The sequence below is a fragment of the Pseudovirgaria hyperparasitica genome, assembly GCF_010093815.1.
Source record: "Pseudovirgaria hyperparasitica strain CBS 121739 unplaced genomic scaffold EJ05scaffold_18, whole genome shotgun sequence".
Classification (NCBI taxonomy): Eukaryota; Fungi; Ascomycota; class Dothideomycetes; order Acrospermales; family Acrospermaceae; genus Pseudovirgaria; species Pseudovirgaria hyperparasitica.
In genome coordinates this window covers 98,924-122,900 of record NW_022985566.1, presented here as the reverse complement: position 1 = coordinate 122,900, position 23,977 = coordinate 98,924, and the positions used below count along the sequence as shown (strand labels likewise).

The following is a 23,977-nucleotide window of genomic DNA, read 5'->3' as shown; positions in this document are numbered from 1 at the left end:
CTGGAGACAGAAAGTGCGTTGGGGTACTTACTCCGCTACCGTCAACGATAAAGAAGTAACTGCATGCCGTGTATCAATTCCATCTTTTGCAAAGTCGGGTTTTACTCGGTTTTGAGATCGTGTTGATACCCACGCGATCCACTGGGAGCCAGGTACAGGAATATCGGAGGGTGTGGTTCAATCCCTACCATGCGAGTGAAATAGTTCATCGACCCACCGAAGACGATAACAATTGTGGGCTTTGCGTGACCGTTACGGCCTCAAGGTTCAACGAAAATTTCAAGGGGTCCATCTTAGTTCCATGGCTCAAGTGCTCGTGATATCAACGGCAGGAAAAATGGAGACGGCGAGATGTTCCACAACGTGATCCGTGATGCGAGGAAAATTTTGCGTAAGTGGAGAATGCAAACTTGGGTCGGTAGCGTTGGGTGTAGGTGTTTTGAAGCCTTCAAGTACTCCCGTGCGGAGTGTCGGCGGATAAGGAAGGCACAGCAATATGTTCAACAGTCTTCTAACAATAGGAGAATAGGGACCTGGCAAAGTGAGCACCAACGCTATGGAGTTTCGCAAAGAGCATCTGTTGCGTGGAGCGTCAGCGTCTTCATTACGTCAGACGTTGACTCCCTGCATGATCCATCCGGCGTGCCAGTCGCGAGACGTGCGCGAGACCCACTTCGACCTGCGGCGTAAAGCTAGTGTTGGCACATGAGGCGGATGAGCGAGCTTTGAAGCGGCTGTCTTGGGCGAGACTTGCCCGGGTTGGAATGCAACATGTGTAGGTAGCATGATAATAATAGGAGGGCGAGACTGGAAAGCGTTTAATCAAACTTGAATAATCGTATTATGTACCTACATGGACAGTAGCGGGCCGTAATCGATAACGTCTGCGCCTTCTTGCGCACTTGGACATCATTAACGACATTCGATTGCTTCTGTTCAGTTGATATATGGTGCAAATATGTAGATATATGTCGGCATTCGTGGCAAAGGTCTTGGAGCCCTTGCTCACATCGACATTAGGTGGTGGCTTGCGAGGTTGCCAGTGCGGGCTAATGCGCTGCCGTGAAATTAGAAGTGAAAGTGTACAGGAAGCGAGCACCGCTCATGTTGCACCATCAACGATGGTAGTCCTTTGTATTTAGATATAGTATTTCAGTCAAGGTGAATGGCTTTAGTAGAGAGCTAAGAGTGCAGAAGAAGTCCACTGGCAGTGGTTCCTTAATAATCAGCCCCAGGTTTCGACTGCATTAGGTTCTTCTCCACTCACGTTCGCGTATCAGGTTATTACTAGGTGCAAGTGTTAAAGAGCGGGCAATTAATTACGTACCAAGGGCTACTCAAGCTGTGCCATGTATTATATGTAATGTATCGCATCAATAGTTCATTCTACCATGCAGCCTAATCCATCTTACTAAGCAATATAGAATAAGCTTAAGGCACGTGTATATTCGTAGCCTATGGGGTTGCCTAGATGATTATATAGAACCAGTTTAGCCAAAGTAATCTTCGCCGTTTTCCTACTCGTCTGTCTTTTATTTACCTCTTTTTCTTATCTTTCTCTTCTTCTAAGATAATAATGTAGAAACTTCAGTAGATTTAACGTAGGTAAAGTTGATCAACCAACGTATCTATCTACCTAGCTATTCCCTCTATATATAAGCCTAGTGCTGAATAACATCTGATTCATGGGGATGACATAATAGGGATCCAACAGCAATTTTAGTATGGTACATTAAAATACACTAGACACTTGGGACATTCTCGTACCTACCTCTACAGATTCCTAATTCTTCCCTTTGACTTGCCGTCCTTCCGGTCACTACTACTGCAATTGCATCCCAACTCGCAATGAACGCGTTCAGAATTCCATGCAAGGTCCATGGCCACGTGGGCAGCTCGTTCAGGGCATCATCCGCGAAGGGCTCACGAGCAATTTCAGTAGGACAGACTGCTGACTGGGATGCATCCCAGTATTTACGCTTCGCTGACGAAAGAACGCGTCCGTCAAGGGACCTTGTAGCTGCAATTCCACTGCAGAATCCTAAGAACATTATTGATCTTGGCTGTGGACCCGCCAACTCGACTGCAGTTCTTGCTTCTCGATACCCTTCGTCGAGAAGTACTCGCATCCGCGGAATTGATTCGTCACCAGACATGCTACGCAAAGCTCGGGAAGTCTTACCAGCTGCAGATTTTGAACTCGCCGACCTGGCGATATGGGAACCGCCGCAGGGAAATGAGGCAGCAGATCTACTCTTCACGAATGCTACTTTGCAGTGGCTGCCCGCCGAGCTGATTCTTCCTATCATTGAGAAGTGGGTGAAGAGCCAGCCAAGTGGTGGTGTGTTCGCGATGCAGGTTCCGGACAACGTGACCGAACCTAGTCATGTCCTCATGGCCGAAACGGCGTCCGCAGGACCTTGGGCAGGACTTCTATCCCAGAAAAGTCCGGGTCGTTCAATCTTTCCGCGACCCAACACTCTATATGATCGCATGCAGCCTCTTTGTCGGAACATTGATATCTGGCACACTTATTACCAGCATCGCCTTGATGGGCACGAGGCTATAGTTTCTTGGTTCAAACAGAGTGGGCTGAGGCCCTACCTACAGCCACTAGAGAAAGACATGCAGAAAACGTTCCTGCAAAATTATCTCGAAAGCATCAAGGCGGCGTATCCACTCAATAAGGATGGCTCGGTCTTGCTACGATTTCCGCGACTTTTCATGGTATGTGTTCGATCATAGTGTACAACTCAGCGGCAGCCCTTCTTATATGGCGTCGATACTCAGTTCGAGTGTATGCCAATCTGAGACAAACAGCACCACATCTGCAATCAATTCGCGCTGGAGTATCCCGGTAGTCCAAGTTGGTCGGTCGGAGAAGGCCATTATGAAAGCAAATAACCAGATTCAGATTATTATCAGGTTTTGAAAAACCTGCGCCCATTCAGCGTGCTTATTATTACCGGAGAACATCGTTTTCTTGATCTGGTATATCACGTGACTCTCGAGTGCATGATAAAGGTCGCGTCGCGCATCCGTCGTTGATCAATTCACGATTATCTTCGATACTACACTTTCACTGCATTTGTAGCAGAGCATTATAAGCACTTACTATTACTATGCCTGCATAAGTACAACGACTACGGCCTTTTGGAATGGTCGAGACTCTTAGCCCGTTCCTATTCGACAACACATGTGGCTGACAGCTTAGTCGACATGCATCGATGCTTATGCTCAGCTCTGACACCAAACGAATGTGACTGGGTGTGATAATTCGACAGCAACCTGGTCGCCCTGTTGGTTCGTATCAACATTCCACAGCATTAATTATCTGTTCTCAGGATCCAACTAGAGGCTTTTTATTCTCGCCAGGCATCTATCCACCAACCTTATACCGGCATGGGGATTTCTGTCAACATACAGCAAGCCACAGCGCACCCTGTGAGGCAGTCTAGATCGGGTACAATTCTCAGCCCTGATATCGACTTTTCCAACAAGCGGTCTGGTATATAGTCCCTTGTCTCTCCGTTGACCATCCATCTACTTTCATATTGCCCGGAACAAACCTTCGAGAGGACTCAAGATGACCAAATGGGCGAATCTCCTTGCCAATGGCGTCCGACTCGAGCCAGGAAGTATGTTTCTATTATCCTTACTCGCCGTCTATAGTATACCTCGGATTATAGTTGAGTTCTGTCGCTGATAGGTGTATAGGTCCGGCTCCAGTCCGCAAGGAGTTACGAGACCTGTCTGATAAGGAGCTGTACCTCTTCCTCGAGGGTCTTGAGAAACTCAAGAGAGTTGACAAGGACGATCCACTGTCCTACTTTCAGTTGGCCGGTCAGTCAATGTAGAAGTGGTTAGATTTTTTAGAGCTTAATGGCCATAGGAATTCATGGCGTGCCTTACCGGACTCCATGGCCCAGAACAGCAACAAAGGAAGAGTTGGACGTATCCAAGGGTGCACTAAGAGGCTTTTGCACCCATACCTCGATCATCTTCTTGACATGGCACCGTCCTTATCTCGCCCTCTTCGAGGTGAGTTCTCTCACGTGCGTGGCTTCAGCAGTTTCTGTTGCTTATGCTGTTCCCACAGTCGGCTCTTCACAGGCACGTCCAAGACGTTGCTATTGGAATCCCTGACACAAATCCAGAGAAGGGCGAATACCTTTTGATTGCCAAGAACCTGCGTCTTCCATACTGGGATTGGGCTCGACCCGACAGAACAGACCTATTTCCTTCATTGGCGAACCAGGAAGAGTATACACCAATTGTTCCTAATCCAAATTCCACAGCTTCTGATTTGAAGGAAAATGCCGTTAACCCGCTTTTTAATTACAAGTTTCCACGAAACAGGCCCAATGACATATCGGTATGTCGTGTCTGTTCCAACAGAACCGAATCTCATACTGAATCCCTCTAGGAGACGGAGATAACTGAGAGATATCCGCAGCAGAACGAGCTGTGGGACCTGATCAGGAACCCTCAGACTGCAGACAAAACAAATATCCGAAGGTCCATCAACGCTGCGAAAAATCTTTCTGAGCGGGTAGCGTATATACTGAAGTCATATGGCCGGTATGATACCATGAGCAATAATAGGTGGTTCAACTCGGAGGATGGCGGCAACCCTGACAGAGCTCCGCTCAATGGCATTGAGACATGGGGAAGCTTAGAAGGTATTCACAACACTGTTCACAATGCCGTCGGTGGAGGCGGTCACATGGGAAGTCCTGCCACAGCTGCATTCGATCCAATATTCTGGCTCCATCACTGCAACATTGATCGACTCTTCGCCATCTGGCAAGGCTTGCATGATGACGGTTCTCCTGATGCTTGGGTTACGAAGAGAAAAGGCGGAGACGGAACTGCAATGCTCCCACGAGGTTCCACTGAAGACGCTTCCACAAAATTGTACCCCTTCAAGTTTGAAGATTCTCCAACGGGCTGGTTCGACTCCACTATGGTGAAGAGGACGGAACGCTTTGGCTATGCATACCCAGAAACCTTGGGTCTCTCGTACCCGGTGTCCAAAGAGGCGAAAGCAAAGCTGACTGCGAAGGTCGATGCTTATTATCAACCTTTGTCCAGAAATATTCAACTCAGCAAGCGCAGAGTTGAGACGGCGGGCCAGGACCTCCTTGCACCAGCTATGATGCACAAAGCCATGGCCAGTCAAGAGACTGTGAACACTGCAACAGCATTCACAGTCGTACCATCTCTTCCTCCAACACAAGAGTTGCTTGCGCAATCGCTCAAACCCGAGATGCCTTTCTTGCGAGACTTGGCGCCTGACAACAAGTACCTGGAATGGCTAGTTAACATAAAGGCCTTGAAGCACTCTTTACGTGGAAGATACCAGGTTCATATCTTCTTGGGACCCGTACAGGAAGACAATGTCATCCTGTGGCCGTTATCGCCGAACCACGTTGGCATGTTCTCGCCCTTCGGACAGACTGAGACGACAGGCTGTGAGAAATGCCAGCAAGATCAAGATGATAATGTTCACGTCACGGGCCAGATCCCACTTACAGTTGCCCTGGCAGAACGATACCTTGCACAGCTCATCCCAGATTTAGGACCGACAACCGTAGTCGACTATCTCAAGAGGAATATGCATTGGAGAGCTACTCTAGTGAGTTTTGTCCATACGAAGGTGCGAAGAAGAACTGGACTGATACATGATAGGACGGCACTGTAATCGACCGATCCCGTGTCGATGGTCTTATAGTTGCGATCACGTCTAACGAAGTGACCCTGCCCGACGATGATGGCCAACCGGTGTACTCGCCAGAAGTAAAGGTGTGGGCCGAAGCCACTACTAACCTGGCAGGAGACGCAGGAAGGGGAAATGATACCGGATATGCCGGGCCAGATGGAGTGTTCTCTGCTGATACGTAATCTTGCCAGTATTTCGACATGATTTGTGATGCTTGACTCCTCTCTTAAATTTAGACTACATAACAAAGTTCTCCACACCATTCATTCCTGTATTTATGAGGTCTCATGGATAATGGAGAGGAGCAAAGTGCAAGATTCTCTGGCTACTATGTGCTAGGTGCTCACTCGTTATGGTGATGTTTGCTTGAACGACATGCCAATTATTTTCTTAGAGTAAGTATATCAGGTCGAATGCAATGTGAAACGCTCAGGCAGTACCGAGTGTTGATCTTCGCACGCTCTATCTAACACATCACGTATGCGAAACTTTAGCTTAAGGTTACTCTTTACTCTTACACTATAATTATTTATTATATAGATGTCGTCAATCTTCTAGCTTCGGATCTAAAAATCATGCCACATCCCTCTATGCCAGTACATAATGCTCTCTGACACACTTTCCAGCCTGGTTTTCCCATACTAGCGCTTTCTTTGCGGACTATTTTCCAGCACATACACCACTCCTTCCTCAGTCGCTCTCTGCATACCCCACTCCATCAACAGTTTACCTGTTCCACGCCGTTGAAGTTCTGGGGCCACAGCAAGATTGGACAAGTCCCAATAATCGGTAAGAGAGTTGAGGGTAGGGAAGGGAAGTCTTATGTGATGAGATCGAAGTGATTGATTCGAGTCCAGTCAACACTGTGATTAAGAATGGTATATTCGTACCACGGTTCCATGCGTAGCCGCATGCGTATTATGGCCTTTGCGCGTCTACATCGCGCAACCTGCAATCTGCGGTGGTTACACATCGTCATCGCTGGCAATAAGTAGGACTTTGCGTGGCTGGTTAATCTTCAGTCTAGCTTCGCGCGGTATGTACCGTGGGGGTGCTAACGAAGAATAGCGCAGCCATTGCTCAAGTTCGCCGGTGGAGAAAGCGGAAGCGAGTGTGAATGCGGCTGCTGGGATGTCAGACTGGGTTGCGGAACAGACTAAGAATGGTATATTCAAATTGTGCTGTAGACACTTGTAATGGAGACCAGTCGTGTTCAGACAGGCTGGATCTTGTGCGCGATGAGTCACGCGTGTGCACCTGCTTATGTGAGACGCACGAAGAGAGTGGGAAATTATCTAGACAAAGAAGTTTTGGTAAAGGCCAGAAGAACTTTTGTAAATGAAGTGACGAACCATTCCCGTTGGACTTCAGAAACTTTTGAGGTGAGGACAAGAACCTTGCCTATAAAGGACGGTAAGGTAAAAAGTGTTGTCCTCGCGTTGAGTCAACGAAACGCTATTTTAACGCCAGATTATTGATAACAGTCGTTAAAGTCGTGGTTCTGATACCGACTCGTCTCAGGACGCCGCTTTCCAATTTTTCAATTCAGCACTTTCCAGAAAGCCAAAGAATCTACCCAACCTTCGAAGTGATAGCCAAGCCATAGTGCAGCGGATGATTGAGCAGGAGATTGAGAGCGCGTTATAATTCAGGGCCTAGACGGAGAATTTATCTTAGAGTATCTGTGGAGGTCGCCTAAAGCCACTCTGTAGTGGAAGGCACAATGCGTGTATGGATGGAGCTGTCCTGTCTCTGGCAGAGTCGGAATTCGGCTGTTGCGGATGATCAAGAAGTGGACTCAAGTATCTGCTAAAACATAGGCGGAAAATCGCTTGGGAGTGGATCAGTGTTTGGTGGAGGGTAACCAGGAGCATTGTTCATCAGGACGGCAGCGGAAGGGACGGATGCCGTCATGTTAGGTGTCGCGAACAGAATAAAGATTGTTCCTTGATCAGGCGAAACCTAGGGCTCGTAGAGTGAATATTTTGTGGGGGTTTGGGCGCGAGACGAAGCTGTGCAGTAGACGCGGAGACCTGGACAAAGCGAGGGACGTTTTAGGGTGCGCTAGTTCGAAGGAACGGAGTTAAAGGCTTGGTTCGAAGATTCAGTTGATGGGAAGCAGACTTGGATTGCTTGGAAGATTGTGGATTGAGGAAAGAATGTTGAAGGGTAGACGAACGGGCTTTATGCGAAGAAAGGCGAGGCGGCTTACCCTTCATTTTCGTTGGCTTACCCTTCACTGGCTTACTCTGCACTCTCGTTGGCTTCGACTTCACCTGTGTAACACCAAGTTTGTTGGTTATATTATCAAAGTCATGAGTTGGTATTTTGCCACTCGACACGCAAGTAAGTACATGAAATAGAAATATGTAAGACAACGCCGAGCGGAGCTGTGTCCGAAGTGGCATCACTGGCACCACCACCTAAGCTTACGGTTGAACAAGAAAGCAGCGTCCATAAATGATGATGATAATGATGATGATAATAATAATAATGATAAGCATAATTAGTGATGTACACTAGTATATAGCCCCAGAGCACATGTAGGTACTATAGTATAGGCAGCAAAACAATGGAATCCAATGAGGAAAAGGTTGACGCTTGGCACGGTAATTCGTCCGTGACTTTTTCAGCGCAACTCTTAGCGCTAAGAGTTGCGCGTAAAATAAACATTTTTAATTTTCTAAAGATCTTATATCATCTTTAATAACTCTAGAATTAGAACTCTAGGAAGCTTTTTAATAATATCTAAATATACTTCTATATAGTATCTTACTCTCTACTATATAAGAAATATAGAAAAAAAAGAATAAATAAATAAGTTAAATAAACATCTATTTTAGTCTCGTTCTCTTTTCTCTATCTAAGATATCTATTATTTAAAGATTTTTTTCAAAAATTATTTATCTACTCTTTTTCTCTTATCGTTTATATATATTATATAATAGTCTATATAGAACTATACTTAAATATGATTAGAAAGCTTTCTAGAGTCCTAATTCTATAGTTTAGTAAAGAAAATGTTATCTCTTATAAAGGGGGGTGTGTTACGCACGCGACACGTGCTAAGATTTACGGAGGACTGCTCGATTGCATGAGGCCGCTGATCGCTCGTCTGTCACCCTAGAGCTTACCCCGGATGTGTTGTTTGTTAATACCTATCCATATAGATCTATACACTACAGACCGGACTCACTGGCCACTGCTTTCTTTGGCAAACCTGACGGCCGGAATGGTAATCACCTAAAGTGTACGGTCAATGGATCTCAAAGTGGCCTAGTGTCTGCCTGCAGCATGACCTCGCATGATTCATACCAGGTTTAATTAAAGAGACAACTTATTGACTAACAACCATCTCAACTCTACTGTATAATTTCCATTACCATAATTCTTCAGCTACTAGGTACACATTGCTCATGTCGGCGCGCTTTTGCTACAGCCCTCGGTCTCCATCTGCGTCATCACGACCTCGGCTGAAAATCGTGGCTTTCATTCTAACCCAACAACTCGCCCTTTTCCACTGATAACAACAATAAGCCCGGCGCCATCACTCGAGTCTCGCCGTAATGGTGATCTGCAACCCCGTATGTTGGCCGTGCGACTACTTCCATTGATCGGCCCGAATTAAATGCGCTGAGCTCCCAGCCCCATCCGTTCGGTCAAGATGTCGCCGTCCTCAGAACTGTACTTTCTCACCTTCTCACCTTCTCATACACTGCTTATCAACATCCGACATGGCGAGTATCATTCTCAAAGCAATTGCACCATCAAGAGGAGAGAACAGACGAGAATGCACTCGTCAAGTGCCATTGCAGGTGCTTGGCTTCGGCGCAAGCAGAACGGGCACCTCGAGCCTGCGCGAAGCCTTGGAGATCTTGGGTTACAAAGACACATATCATAGTATGCTATTTACCACTACTCACTCTATCAATGATCCGAACTGACATCTTCCAGTGCGGAACATCATGCGCGATCAAAACACCTCCGAAGCCGCCATGTGGTGTGAAGCGCTAGCTGCCAAATACGAGGCTACAGGTAAACCCTACACACGTGCCGACTGGGACCAATTGCTAGGTCATTGCATGGCGACGACAGATACGCCCACCATATTCTTCATGCCTGAACTTGCCGCCGCATATCCCGACGCCAAGATCATCCTCACAACGCGCGATAGTCCGGAACAATGGTACGCGAGTGTGCAGAACACATTAGTACCGTTGACAAGAATGATGCTACCAGGCACATCGCTATGGGCGCGAATTTACCAGTTTTTCTTACCAGATCTACCAACTCAGACGCTGAATGAGAAGATTGCCCTGCATGGCGATATGCGCAAGTTTCTTGACTTCAATCCGGAGCGCGGCGCGGCATCATATCGAGAGCATAAGGAGGCTGTATATGATATTGTGAAGGACACCCCGGAGCGCTTTCTGGAGATGAATGTGAAAGAGGGTTGGGAGCCGCTATGCAAGTTTCTAGGCAAGCCGTTGCCGTTGAATGAAAAAGGGGAGAAGATTCCATTTCCACGGGTCAATGATACGAAGGAGTTCCAAAACGTAATGAAGAGCTTTGGCCGTGCAAGAAATATCCTTGTCGGCTTGAACATGCTTCTGGCAACAGGTAGCGTAGCCACGGTCTTGTGGCTGTATTCGAAATTCAAACACGTGTGAGGGACAATTGGCATAGTCAATCAATGCATCATCTGCTTCCATGATTTTATGAGAGGTCGACGTTCACAAGATCATCTCCCCGTCTGAAGATCATTAGAACGTTGTCATGCTCTTTTATTCATTCACAGGATGATAGCACTAACACTACTCAGAACATTGTCGTGACTCCGATCAAGAGGAAGTGTAGAAAACCAAGATATGTCTATTCTTCAGCTATACAATAAAGATAGACATGAAGACCGAAGGCTAGGAAGCCAGGCCCATCAAAGGAGTGATTTAGGCTAGACTCCCCCATTAGAATTTCAACTACTCTGTCCAGCAGGGTTCGCACGCCATGGCTATACCTTTGTTACAAAGACTCATATGTATTCTAGAGCTTTGGGCCTCTGATATGGTACTGGAGAAGTCTATGTCTTGTGAGACTAGGATCCAGGCGCGGAGTATGCGGACCCTATAGCATCTGCTTGGTAAGAACTCGAGTGCGGACTCTGGCCGATTTCCAGCGACGAATCATGTATTAGCTTCAGCAACAGCCTCGCAAACACAGCAGGCGCTGAACACAGCATTGATTCTCTCTACTGGCTTTAGTGTTGTTAGAGTAATACAGGATAATGGTTGTGATTGCCCATACCTTGGTTCATTGTGTGTCAGAGCCGGCAACGAGAGACTAACGGAGTTCGTCTGCGTCTAAAACCAACTAGATTAGTGGTTTTATCGGTGGCTGAATGATAGTTACACGTTCTCAGGGGTATAAGTTGTTGTGAAGTTCCTCGATATGTCGCGGTGTTGTTGCCTTTGATGGTAATTTCGAAGGCACTGGCGGCACTCTCGACCAGCAAAGCGCATGACGCGTATTCGTCATCTCGAGCTCTCTCGATTCTATACTTGATTTACCTAGTGTGACCAGATGGTGTATAGAAACCTTGAAAACTTGTTCATAGAGCAATGATCTTTCTTGGGCAGCCACCTCGCCCCTCCACGTTTCCCAAGACTATGGTTGAAAAACAACCCCAGGTCCAATTTTATCTGTAAGTACTGTTGTCTCGTCAATGATCTATCTCTATGACTGAACATATTAGTTTAAGGCGAATGGCGCAAGGCAAGCGTCATGTCCTGTGCCTATGGCCATCCTTTTTGTTAGTGACTACATAGTACTATCTATTCGGGTCGACTATGCCCTATGATGGTTCTTCTTTTAGAGGTTCTTCCTATATATAAATTCGTTATCAAGGTCACGCGATGCTGCCGCGGGATATTTATATTCATAACCATCTTACAACTGTCTTCCATCGCAGCCTCGATGACAGTGAGTCTGTATAGATATAGGCCCAGCGCTCACAGCTCTATTGATGCTACAACTTCCAAGTTGCGCATATCCGTATACATAGTGCAAGCCGTTACTGCAGAGGACAATCATGCCAAATTCATCCCTCCGCACTTCATCAAAGTGGTGAGATGCGGAGCATAGCAACCGTACACGATATCTGTTCTTGAAGGAATTTTGCAGAGTTTTAAGATGTAGATATCGTGCAGTAGAACTCGAGTACAAGAGATAAAATATCTTCTGGAGGAGCATGTTTTGGCCGCGTTCAAGATACATGGGGTGCCGTTCAAAGCATCTGCACGACTCCTTATGGCTAGTCTGTGAATCCATAGTGACTAGAATATTGAACGGAATCTGATCCTAGGACACGCGGTACTAGCATGCCGAAGTGCGAAAGCGCGTATCGCTTGAGATGTCTGGCAGCCACCTTACATAGTCGTAGCCACGCTTCTTGGTGGATATTATCAGCTGCTTGACCGCGTCCTACCGCGCAGGATTCCGGAGCTGGTCTTAGTAATGGCAACAGCGAATATATCATTATAAGGGAGGGGTGCAATATCAAGTAGGGCGGTATGATAGATGATGTTAGGCATATGCATGGTACGCCTCATATAAGTAGTACTATCGCCAGGAAAGACACGCAATACTGGCCCAGCCACTTTCAAAATATAGCGAGCTGTTATAACAAGAGCCGACGGAATCATTTAAAAGGTCAAAAAGGTCAACTTATGTACCAGCTATGTCATTAACGGAGAGTATATGTTTTCTAGACACTTAGGAATAAAGCATGGACTGGAAAATGACAGGTGTAGCGGATATAAGCATGCTCTTAGTCGGAGAGGCTTAATGGTTTGGTAGGGTCTGGCATCATTATTGCATTTGAACGGCACGAAGCTACCACCCGTAATCTATAGTATTGATAAAGGAGAGAATGCTGACAGCTAGGTCAATGGACGTCATTTTCCTTTGATATCGCGAGACGAAGTATCAAGCTCATTGAAGTAAGGTCAAGACCAAATCCCACATGGTGAAGACGCATTATATGCATATATTCCAAGACAAGAAAAATAAGACAAACAATGTAGCCAGACAGAATGTTATTCTTAACTTCTAGACAGATCTTCTAAGAACTGATTGGGCGTTAGTAATCGGAGTGTTTTTATTAAAGGTAGCGTGAACGTAAGCAAACACATCCTTGGAGAGCATTCACATAATAATAAGATAAGGATGAACTACGCTTCGACACGATCAATTTCATTCTTATAGCCCGTGAAACCGTTAAGAGAGGACGTCTACTTTAGATGTGCACCATATCTTACGCTGGGACATTAATTCTACGTTGACTACCAGGTAGCAGATAATCTCCAGCTCCAATGCATTGTCACCAGCCGTATAGCCCTGGCAATGGTCGAATATTCCATAGCTGCGAGAACCACGTCGATGTAACGGTGCCATGCCCCTTGACCTTGTCGTAAAGAGTTGGTAAGTAGGAGGCGTGATACTTCGCTCGCAGCATGTCAAGTTGCTTGCGATCATAAATACTCCAGAACTCCTTCTCGGTATAGAACGTATGCCCATACAGCCACTTTCGGCCTTGGAGCTCTTCTACTTTGGCCTCCAAGGCCCGGTTCCAAGCGACAAAGTCTGCAAAATTGCCACTTTGGGCAGGGCCCCAGACGCCGAAGTTAAGCATCTTGTCATTGCAAACCTCAGAAGGGCTGAAGCTCGATTTTTGCGCTGTATCAGAGGCATTGGAAATACATTCCTGGGTCACGCTATCGCTTCTGGCTTTCTCCCCATTACGGTGGCCTAATGGACATAGCCATACGGGATAGTGTTCGAAATTCGTACCCAAATAGCTAAAAAACTCGTTGGCAGCAGAGTAAGGTATCATGATGTCCTGGATGATGTATTTATTAGACAAACCACTGGCGTGGAGAGCGTGATACATGGTTTGCGTCTTGGTGTACGTGTTGAACAGCCAGCGGGTGAAACTGATGTTGGGCACGAAGAAGTAGTTGAATGTGTATTTACTCATCCAGAAGGCGGCTCGATCGTAACGGAAGAGATAATCCTTAATGGGAATGTACTCTTTGCGTTCTTCTTTACTTCTAGACTCGATAACGGTCTTCGCGTTCATGTAGAACCATGGATCCCAGGGGCCCGTAAAACGTCTCTCGGGCCATCGACAATTGTTTAGTGGCATGTCTTCGAGTTTCCCAACACATATAACGCCAGCATTGTCCGCAAACATAATACCGTCTAGGTAATCAGTGTCTGGTTGGTCCTCATGGAAGTCAATCACATTAGTCGCGTCTTTGAAGCTTTTGACTTTGTGATACTCGAGCAGCACATGCGTTTTGGCTGGTATCAATTTCACACAGAGCTGTGTCAGAACACCTAGCGTTCCGAACGACGAACGGGCCCCGCGGTAGAGATCCGAATTGAAGTTGCGTCCTGCATACAGCTTGCTGCCATTGCCAAGAATAATCTCGATCCATTCCACTGTATCCTGGAAAAGGCCGTGTCGGAACGAGCTGCTCTCCCCAGCAGTTCCCGAGAATGCTCCACCGACAGTGATCCCAGGGAATTCGGGGACAACTGCGGGGAGCAGACCATGCTTCAGAGTTTCTCTTAAAAGATAATCCATAGAGACGTTGGGCTCGACGAGTACCTCTCGGGTCTCCGGGCAGACTTCGAGGACATTATTGAGGCAGCTAATATCAATGACTTGGTCCGCTCGCCGTGTTGAGTTGCGCGTACTGTTTGTTACCCCATGATAGATACGAAATGGAGTTTCTTGTTCGTAAAACTGGCGGATGCAATCGGCTATGTTTTTGACTGCTTCGTCGTGTTCTTTCGAAGCTCTGAAGTACTTCTGATGAGTCTCTAAAAGGCTCATGCTGTTGGATGCTATTCACGTAGAGGTCCAATATTAACCACGTACTTGTACAGCTCAACAAGAGTAGCCCGAAGTCTGACTGTCTAAGGCACAATAGTTCTTTAAAGATGATCGGCTGTGGAAGGTGTTCTAGATACAATAGCATTCTGATCACGTACGTATTTAAAGGATGTACAAGACTCTGGTGTAAAGGAAACGTATCTATCCAGCCAGTATCTATGCGCAGTATGCACTTCCCATTCAAGGAAAAGTTAGATGCGAAAAGACGCTAGCCTATGGTCTAATTGACGCACGAACCAGGTATCTACTTGTAAGGCTAATAGTAAGTGGCAAGGGACCCGGAAGATTACCAACTGCCCCCCCCCCCCCCCCGGCCCGTTCCGGCGGGCGGCTCCGCGTTGAAATGCTTGTATAGGTCTTACCCCCATGATATGGCAGAAGTTCCCTATGGTAGAGATATTTTAGTGTCTTCTTATCATGAGTGGTTTACTTAAGTGCTCACCTGGCATGATATCTGTCGAACGCGCACTACTTATGCCCAAAGCTTGCTGCTTGGGCAGACGGAAGCTGCCTTCGCTAAGTACGGGCGGATGTCAATGGACCCACCACCGTGCAGGCGAGTTGGATCCGTGACTTTATATCATTTCATCGAGCAGTGATTCGGTATGAAGTTAGTAGAGATCCATTTCACAGGGATGATGTAGCACTCAGAAGCTGTATGGTACTGCAGTGACCACAATGCGATGTGAAACTGTGATTTGCATGTTGCATAGCCGAAGGCTCCGGCGCTTCAGTCATCATAGATCAGTTAGCAGAGGCTAGCTGAGTCAAGTTAGTTAGTTCAAGGCAAAACCTGTAAATAGCTAGAGGGGTATGGCACAGCTTACAAGTGCCTATTTGGTCGTGTCCAATGTGTCCTGCTAGTATGTGGTCCACAAATTGTCTTACTAGATGTCATCTCCTTTGTTACCAGTACGAATTTGGGTGTGTTGTTATGGAACGCCATGTTCATTTTGTACTTATCTCTCTTGCATGGTATCGTTACTTATTTAAGTTAGCACTTCGTATGTAAAACCGACTTACGTGCGCCTTCGTCTTTAGCCGCTATATACTACCGACGCTGTAAATCCCTCCCCAAATTTCTATCTGCAGCTCTCTATACTTACATATAAGGATATATAGAAGTAGATATATATGGAATAGATTATTATTAATCCTTCTATGATTTCATTATTTATAAGTTGATTATCTATGAGTTGATTGTCTTTGAGTTGATTATCTACGAGTCGATTATCTATGAGCTTATTATCTATGAGTTGATTATCTCTAAGTTGATTATCTATAAGTTTATTATCCGTTAGTAGTATTTATAAAGTTTCTTTAAGAAGATAGAGAAGGATTTTCAACAATATAGAAGATAGAACAGCCTGTAGGTGGAACCTAACTCTCTTGGCGTCTTTCTGTTTTCACACACGATTGCTCACCCGTTATAGAGGTTTATGAAATATCTCTACCTCATATTGAATCTATATATCATGATGTACTTCTTGAGCTCTGAACTGATTACTACAGTCTATGATAAAAAAATTGAATTTTCAAGAAAAGAGAGAGTAGAGAGAGAACGTTTGTATCTCTAAGTCCTAACGTATTTTTTTATATAAATCATCTTATAGAAACTTCCATAGTATCTCGAAATCCTTCTCTATCTCCTTAAAGAGACTTTATAAATACTTCTTATAGATAGTAAACTCATAGATAATGAACTAGAAAAATTAACATTTATCAATCTCATATATATCTACTATATAAAAGAGCATGCAAACCTACACGGCCTTACAACATGGGCAATAGTCGCGTTAGACTCTCCATGGCTAGAACTACAGCATACTTCTGCTTTCTACATCTTAAGCCTGATTAGCGCCAGACATGTGCTCGGCTGCCAGGAAAGCAAATGTCATAGCCAGTGCGAGAGTTGAGGCTACGCCCGCATAAGTCCTACCAATGACAGAAGAAGAGGAATTGCCCGCAGCGTAAAGTCCTTAGATCTTGTCGCCATTTTCGTTAAGAACTTGGCCATGTCCGTTCGTTAACAGACCGCCTTTCGTGCCTAGATCACCAGGAAAGATCTTGAGCGCAAAAAATGGTGCACTCTCGATCGTGCCCAGGTTGGGAATTGGCTTGCAGAGCGGATCTCCAAACTGTCGGTCATAAGCATTACCGCCTCGATTATGGTCTAGGTCTTTCCCATGTCGCGCCATCTGGTTGAACCGTAGAATGGTCGCATTGAGTCCTGGGACGTTCACACCAACAATTTGTGCTAGTTCTAAGATAGTCCTCCCTTCAAAAAGAAAACCCGTGTCGATAGCCCTCTTTAAGGACGAACCTGCCATCAATCGTCCTAAGGGGTACTTCTCTTATGAATTGCGAGTCGACGATTATCCAAACAGGGATAGCTTTCACCTTGTTGCCACATTCTCTATGCCGTCTGTATCACTCGTGACCAGCGTAAATATAGCTTTGTGCTTCGTTCATGAAACGCTCGACGCTCGAGTCGACGATGATTAAATGCGGCCTGGCTCTTCCAAACAAGATGAAAAACCCGTAGGCCGCTGGCTGGATCGATCATTGTTGGTCCCACCAAGCTTCATCCATAAGTGCGAGTGCCCCGCCAATGTTCATTCCCGCTCTTATAGCGTCACCTGTATCGCTCTTAGGGACGGACGTTCATTCGACGCTTGGAAAAACGGCTGGTATGTGGCACGCATGTCTTTGTTGTACGCAAAGCCACCTACAGCAAGTATTACACTCTTCCTTGTGCGTATAATCAGCTCTCTACCAGACTGCTCTAGCACTGCACCGTCTGAGGTGTTGGTGTTAGAATTCCTGAGAAGTCTAACCAACGCCATTCCTGTTCTTAGACTAATGACACGCCGGATACTAATGACTAGCAGCTGTGCGATTAGACTCAAGCCCATAGTGACTGGTTCTGACCGAGCAACTTTCGCCCGATCCATCTTGCTATTATGCGAAGTAGTTGGAAATTACCACCCCATGTTGCCACGGAGAGAAGTGCCTTGCTGCCTTCACTTGTATAGAGAGGCGGTCTTGCTCTTCCAGGGGGCCTATTCGGGCGTTTCCTCCAGACACCCAGTTTCTTCTCGTCGAATATCTTTGGCTCAATAGCTCGCTCAATGACAAGGGCTCCTGGCTTGTCTGGATAAGAGTCTGAACTGCCAAGTGAAAGGTTTCATTTGAACCCGATGGCTTCCAACCATAGTAGGTCCTGCCTTTAAGAATGCCTCCTTCCTTGTACAAGAGGATGTAGGTCCAACATCATCGATGATGGCTTCCAGATACTGAAACGCATTTTCGTAAGAATTAACGACTCTGGCAGCTTGGCGAGGATGGTTGTTTGGGACCCAAAGCTCACCACCAGGGTATGTAGTTGTCCCTCCAATCTTGGACATTTTTTATGCGACCATTGTATCTAGTCCACGCTCATTATTACATCGTAACGCTGCCGTAAGGCCTGTTGCCCCACTCCCGATGATAAGAACGTCGACCTCTTTATCAACGTCGGTGTGCGTAGTCTTTCGTCTGGTGGAGAATAGACATCGGTCCGACTGCCTTGCTGGGTGAAAGTGGTATGTCCTTCGAATTCGGGATCTCGCTCCTTGTTAAGAATTGATGTGACTGCATATTAGACGCATGCTTGTTGTATAACATACTCCAGCCGTATCAGCCGAATGACGGCTTTGCTCCTGGCTGCAGACCGATGCTGTATAGTAAACGCGATCGCACCCAGGAGTGTGATACGCTGTGACCTTTACACTGCAGGGGAACCGCCTGAGGCCCTAAGGGCTAGACACCTGGGCTATATCGAATCCATACGAGACCCTTGCATTAGCGCTGGTATTCACACGCGTCTCTAGTAGAGTCCGCGCGAGCCTCGCTGCTGACACCACTTGTTCTATAAGGTCGGTCCTTTTCATGAAGCAGGCTGTCTGTCACACACAGACTAGATGGTATATAGTGTTTTTCATTACCAAAGCCCGTTTCATTGACTAATAATGATCATAACTCAGAAGTTAAGTTCGGTGCCGATGAATCCCTCTGCGTACTTCTATATCCAGACACTGGAAGTTTGAGTACGGAAAACACACGGCTTGGGCTTCTTTAACTCGAAAGCAAGGATGGATTCCACTTTGAACTACCTCGAGCCAGCAAAGTATGAGCTTTCACCTCTGGATATCATTCCAAGTCACCTCTACATTTCCAATGTCTTTTTCTATGCAAATAATGATGCATCAAACATAGACTTCATGCCTAGACTGCGGCTGGAGGCTTCTCTCTACGCCTCACTTTGGAGATTTCCAATTCTTGTTGGGCGAGCCATGCGCAGTGGGACATCAATAAGCATCATTGTTGACCCATCTGACCTGAACTTGCCATCATTTGAGGAAACTGGTAGCTCCACCAAGTTCTGTGAGATCCGCGAAGCCTCATTCCATCGTGATTCCTGGCCCAATGGCATCAATGTCCAGGATCCTCGTGTCAACTCATCAGGAACCACCATCGCATCGTACTCGAAGCTTTTAGAAGTCCTCATTGTACGCCTGGCGGAAAACAGTGGCGTTGTCATTAGAATTCGCATTGCACATTGCGTATTTGACGCAAAAGGCTGTGACCAGTTTTATCAGGACTGGGCAAATGAGTGTTCAAAACGGCTTCCATCGCATGACCCGCGACGCTACCACCTACCGTTGCTAAGTCGACGCTTCATGTACGAGAGGCTTCGAGCCGACCTACAACCGCCTGCCAGAGAACCATGGAACCTTATGACATACATGGTAGCAGGGCTGTCACTCTTGCTTCGCTGCTTACTCGAAGTTTTCGTTCTATTTTCGAAGAAACAGGACTCGGCTGCCGTGTTAGAGAGCCATCTCTTCCGAGTCAAACGATCCTTCATTGAGGGTGTACAGCATGAAGCCGCTACTTTATCGCTCGGCACGAAGGTGTCTTCCAATGACGTGATTGTCTCCCTGTTCACAATGGCTTTCTTCCAGAGCTCTTACCCCCCTAGTGTTAAGTCTTCACCGCCCGAGTCCTTGTCAGCAATCGTGCCTTGCGACTTTCGACACCGCCTAAAGGTCCCAGAGAGATACTCTGGGAGTTGTGCGATTGGATTATACGTCACTGCGCCAACGTCTCTTCTCCGCCTCCCGATCTCCGCTAAAGCGGTACAACCTATCGCAGAGGTGGCACTCATCTCTCGGAATACTGTGACAGAGGTGTCACAGGCGAGCATAGAGACCTTTTTGAAACGAGCATTGCGTGTAATCACGCTTCTTGGTCACCGGGCAAACGTTTTGTACGCATCAATGGTTTGTCAAGCTTTCAGCAACCAAACACGCCTTGGCTATTACGATACAGACTTCGGGAATGGTAGGCCAGAATTTATAGCACCAATGGCGTATAGCAACACAGTCGCCGTTATCATGCCGAGCCGACCAGAAGCAAACGGCGATATTGATGTGTTTTTGACTTTACGTCCGTGGGTAATGCAGCAGCTTTTAGGGAATAGTGACTTCAGTGAATGTATCGAATTAGTGTATTGAGATATAGACTACTACGTTCCTTCGACCAATAACAGCACTATTTCTTCGAGACCGTCCTCACTCGCAATGTTTTCGTACAATCATCTTGCAATCTCTCTCTGGGTTAGACGGGAAACTCGCAATGAAGCATTTGGCCGGTAGAAGCCTCGGAAATCCATTTTCGTCTACATTGTGTGGTCCAAACATATTACCATCCGGCAGGAAGATGTCATAATCTTTCAATACATTCGCAATGATCGTCAGCATCTCGACCCATGCCAAGTTCTTCCCGATACAATTCCGTGGTCCGTACGAGAACGTAAATAAACTCTTCTTTGAGTCTGTTTCGAGAAATCGATCTGGATTAAACCTTTGAGGTTCCGACCATAAAGTCTCATGCATGTTAGGCGACCGTAAATTCACATATATCTCAGTATTTGGTGGTATGATATGCCCACTATGCAATGTTATGGATCGTGTATACGATATCCGAGGCGTCAGCCCAGCAGTAGTAGGTGAGTGACGCAATGCCTCATAGATACAAGCCTCGGTGTATGGAAGCTTTATCTGCACATCTTTGAAGGTAATGGTGTATGGTCGAGCACTAGGAAATGTGGTGCGGATCTCGCGCACTGCAGTGGCTAATATAAAAGGGTGAAGCAGTAGCAGATGGAACGTCCACATTATTGCGCTGCTTGTTGTCTCCGAGCCTGCGAGCATCATCATGATACTTTCGGCTTGAACCTCAAGTGGTGTCATCTTTGCTCGGGACTCAGGATCTTCGGCGTCAATAAAAGCTTGAAGCATATCCATGGGCTTCTTGTTATCCTTGATAACAAGCAGTGATTTGCGGTCTTGTATACACTCATCACTGTAGACTGCGAGTTCGTGGTACATTGTTTTCCAAGGCCTCATAACGAGTGAGAATGGCAATAAAGAGAGCAATGCCAGAACAAAGGAAGAGTCGAGTAGAGACATAATGACACCGGCCCACTTCAGAACAGAGGAGCTGCCTTTTCGAATGGATCCGAAATCTCGTCCGAATGCAACGGCAGACATGATATCGAAAGTAACAAGCTGGGTGTCAATACGATAGTTGACTTCAGTCTGTCCAGACGCATTCATCTCCATCAGGCCGTCCCATTTGGTCTTTAGCGCTTTGTACCCGTGTCGTAGAATGAGATCTTCCATCTTCGCCAGCTGCCAGAAGTTGAAATAAGGTCCAATCTGTCGTCTCCGCTGACTCGAGAGGATAGGATCACGCATCGAGACAACATTTCGAACACAACCGTCGTTAAAGATGTCGAAGAAGCCGGTCTTCAAAAAATCTTGAGAACCGAGCACAGATTTGATGTCTTCCGGATGGTTGATGCAGACAGCATTGGGTTTGTAAACGTACACCTCCCCATATTTCTGCTCATCGAGTATAGCTCGTACGGATACGTTGCCAGAAAACTGATCAATCTTGCCGCGCTTTGAGGTGACTCGGGCGATTAGAGGGCCGGGGATGGTGCGTAGAGGGGAAAAGTACAAAGCGTAAATCAACCGGTAGATTGTGAATATGAAGAAGATAACAAAACCGGATAGAGTGTATTGCCACATAGTAATCCTGAAGAATAGCTAATAATGGACACCACAGGTGATGCAATGATGTGTCGATGGTGGGATCAAGCCGGAGTCAGCTAATGGATAGACATAATTTTGTTCACGCCTAATGTTGGGAATTGTCTGCGACCACTTGATCTGAGTCATATCTTTGAGTCAGCCGTGGTCCTTCGCCAACACGGTCGAACGGATACCATTGTTTGCCTAATACCCCGTGTTGCGTCTTTGTTAGCGCGCGACCAACACCCATGGAGGTGCGTGTATCCATAGATTGTACACTAATGCCGCTTGGCATTGCGGCCCATCCCCTCCCTAGGTTAGGGCGGATTCAGCGGATGCGGGATGGATGGCCCCACTTGAGCACTTATCCGTAGCAGTCTTCCGAGGTCGCGTTATCATCCCATCGCACTGTTCTGGCATGACGATCCGCGGGTCGGACCTCGTATAATTTCTATCTTATCTAATCAAATGTCATTGCATATCAGTACATCGGTGACCTGATGGTCCTTCCATTCGATGGAGTGACATTCTTTCCGAATACTTTGCACTCGTCCACATTATCACGAATCAGCGGCCGACCCCTGAGACATGCTCCAGACTGTATTTCTGAAAATCTACCAGACCGACTCCTTGGTGGCGTTCGGTCTTGGGGTCTGCATGTTGTCTAGCTACTACGTTTTATACGTGACGCTGTTCTCAAGTCTGCGGAACATCCCAGGCCCACTCCTAGCACGACTCACACCGCTTCGAGCAATATATCAGCGACTTCCATCCCGAGTGATCGATGCCGCTCTTCACGACTTTAACACCTATGGAGATATATATATTTCCAAGCCTAATACGATCACAATATGCAACCCGCAAGATGTGCGCACAGTACTAGGCTCGTCTATTTTCCGCAAAATCGATATGTATCACGGTGTCCACGACCCGGCTCTAGCAAACATCGTTACTTTCAGTGACCCAGCAATGGCAAGTCGTCGTCGTCGTCAACTTGCCCCATATTTCACTAGTAGCTACCTACTCCGGATGGAGTCAATTATTCTTCAAAAAGGCGCCAAAGCCATTGGATCGAAGTGGCACAGTCTCCTAGATGGAAGGGATACCGCGGTTGTGAACTACCGTAACGATACTCAACTCGCGACTTTCTCGATCATGGCTACACTGGCGTTTGGAAGATCTACAGGAGATGATAGCCTAGAGTCTGCTGACTCACGCATCATTGGGTGGATTTCATCAACTGCAGTATATGTCGGTCTACGGATGAATTTTCCACTGCTACTTAAATTTCCCCTTTCTATCCTTCTTCGTCCGTCGCTGACAGCCTACGCGGACTTTCTTGCATACTCCGCAGAGAGTGTCAAACGGCGGAAGCAACTCCTCGATAAACAAGTCTCGCCTGAGAAGCATCAAGCCGAAGCATTACAGGTCCCAGAAGACATGCTGCAGGCATTCATCAAAGCGCAAGACCCGGAGTCGAAAATCGTTATGACCGCCAAAGAAGTCCAAGCTGAGAGCCTCGGCATGCAGCTCGCCGGAAGCGAGACTACCGCTGCGGCACTGACATGGGCACTACATCTGTTCACACTATACCCTCACTATCGAGCGCGTGCTGAGACAGAAGTACGCTCGCGATTCGCCAAGGGCCATTTAATCAGTTACACTGAATGTCGAGTTCTTGAATTTCTCGAGGCCTTCATATATGAGATGTTTCGCTACACTCCGATAACATCAGGGTTTATGCCTCAGTTTGCGTCTACAGACGTCGTATTGCAAGGGTACCTCGTTCCGGCGGGAACGCATATTGCCTTTAATCTGATTGCTTTAAACAATCGAACTGATGTTTGGGCTGAACCCAACAAGTTTCGACCAGAACGATTTCTAGAAGACACAGATAAGAAGAGATATGTCTTTGCATTTTCATATGGAGTAAGGAACTGCTTGGGGAGGAATCTTGCATGGATGGAAATATTGCCAATCCTTGCTAACCTACTAAACGAATTTGATATGGAAGGAATTGGGAACGGTAGTGAAGCTTTTCGCCCGCACGGGAGGAGAGATAATGGGGAGCCTGCGTTAATGCCGTCAAAGTGTCATATTGTTTTTGCTCCTAAGTATCCGGAGAGAGACTGCCGTATACTTATAAGAAAGCGCCAG

General features: G+C 46.6%; 9 protein-coding genes across 9 annotated transcripts; 5 read left to right on the top strand and 4 right to left on the bottom strand.

Annotated features, from left to right (window-relative positions):
* The first annotated feature begins 1,768 nt into the window (after positions 1-1,768).
* On the top strand, positions 1,769-3,074 carry EJ05DRAFT_157497 (putative O-methyltransferase). Its single transcript, XM_033739385.1, has one exon. It carries the CDS (start codon positions 1,849-1,851, stop codon positions 2,743-2,745), a length of 897 nt encoding a protein of 298 aa, XP_033596321.1. The 5' UTR covers positions 1,769-1,848; the 3' UTR covers positions 2,746-3,074.
* A 512-nt stretch (positions 3,075-3,586) lies between these two features.
* On the top strand, positions 3,587-5,904 carry EJ05DRAFT_489590 (Di-copper centre-containing protein; the record flags this gene model as incomplete). The annotated part of the gene is made up of 6 exons (XM_033745799.1): positions 3,587-3,638; positions 3,718-3,843; positions 3,893-4,041; positions 4,100-4,375; positions 4,427-5,638; positions 5,692-5,904. The coding sequence occupies 6 exons, from the start codon at positions 3,587-3,589 to the stop codon at positions 5,902-5,904; spliced, it is 2,028 nt and encodes a 675-aa protein (XP_033596320.1).
* A 1,782-nt stretch (positions 5,905-7,686) lies between these two features.
* EJ05DRAFT_157409 (uncharacterized protein) lies at positions 7,687-8,294 on the bottom strand. The gene has a single exon (XM_033739384.1). The coding sequence runs from the start codon at positions 8,128-8,130 to the stop codon at positions 7,777-7,779; it is 354 nt and encodes a 117-aa protein (XP_033596319.1). The 5' UTR covers positions 8,131-8,294; the 3' UTR covers positions 7,687-7,776.
* Positions 8,295-9,456: 1,162 nt separating this feature from the next.
* On the top strand, positions 9,457-10,392 carry EJ05DRAFT_504469 (uncharacterized protein; the record flags this gene model as incomplete). The annotated part of the gene is made up of 2 exons (XM_033747572.1): positions 9,457-9,622; positions 9,677-10,392. The coding sequence occupies 2 exons, from the start codon at positions 9,457-9,459 to the stop codon at positions 10,390-10,392; spliced, it is 882 nt and encodes a 293-aa protein (XP_033596318.1).
* Positions 10,393-13,097: 2,705 nt separating this feature from the next.
* EJ05DRAFT_469498 (FAD binding domain-containing protein) lies at positions 13,098-14,755 on the bottom strand (the record flags this gene model as incomplete). Its single annotated transcript, XM_033742915.1, has 1 exon — positions 13,098-14,755. Exon 1 carries the CDS (start codon positions 14,616-14,618, stop codon positions 13,098-13,100), a length of 1,521 nt encoding a protein of 506 aa, XP_033596317.1. The 5' UTR covers positions 14,619-14,755.
* Positions 14,756-16,522: 1,767 nt separating this feature from the next.
* On the bottom strand, positions 16,523-18,085 carry EJ05DRAFT_521173 (succinate dehydrogenase/fumarate reductase flavo protein; the record flags this gene model as incomplete). The annotated part of the gene is made up of 7 exons (XM_033748760.1): positions 16,523-16,656; positions 16,714-16,987; positions 17,028-17,071; positions 17,120-17,227; positions 17,341-17,562; positions 17,610-17,826; positions 17,891-18,085. 7 exons carry the CDS (start codon positions 18,083-18,085, stop codon positions 16,523-16,525), a joined length of 1,194 nt encoding a protein of 397 aa, XP_033596316.1.
* A 593-nt stretch (positions 18,086-18,678) lies between these two features.
* Positions 18,679-20,236, top strand: EJ05DRAFT_521170 (transferase family protein; the record flags this gene model as incomplete). The annotated part of the gene is made up of 1 exon (XM_033748759.1): positions 18,679-20,236. Exon 1 carries the CDS (start codon positions 18,812-18,814, stop codon positions 20,234-20,236), a length of 1,425 nt encoding a protein of 474 aa, XP_033596315.1. The 5' UTR covers positions 18,679-18,811.
* On the bottom strand, positions 20,217-22,093 carry EJ05DRAFT_157352 (cytochrome p450 monooxygenase). The gene is made up of 2 exons (XM_033739383.1): positions 22,015-22,093; positions 20,217-21,958 (listed from the first exon to the last, which is right to left on the bottom strand). The coding sequence occupies exon 2, from the start codon at positions 21,815-21,817 to the stop codon at positions 20,294-20,296; it is 1,524 nt and encodes a 507-aa protein (XP_033596314.1). The 5' UTR covers positions 21,818-21,958; positions 22,015-22,093; the 3' UTR covers positions 20,217-20,293.
* Positions 22,094-22,263: 170 nt separating this feature from the next.
* Positions 22,264-23,971, top strand: EJ05DRAFT_457202 (cytochrome P450; the record flags this gene model as incomplete). Its single annotated transcript, XM_033742522.1, has 1 exon — positions 22,264-23,971. A coding segment is annotated over exon 1 (1,563 nt), but the record flags the coding sequence as incomplete, so codon positions are not given.
* Positions 23,972-23,977: the final 6 nt, after the last annotated feature.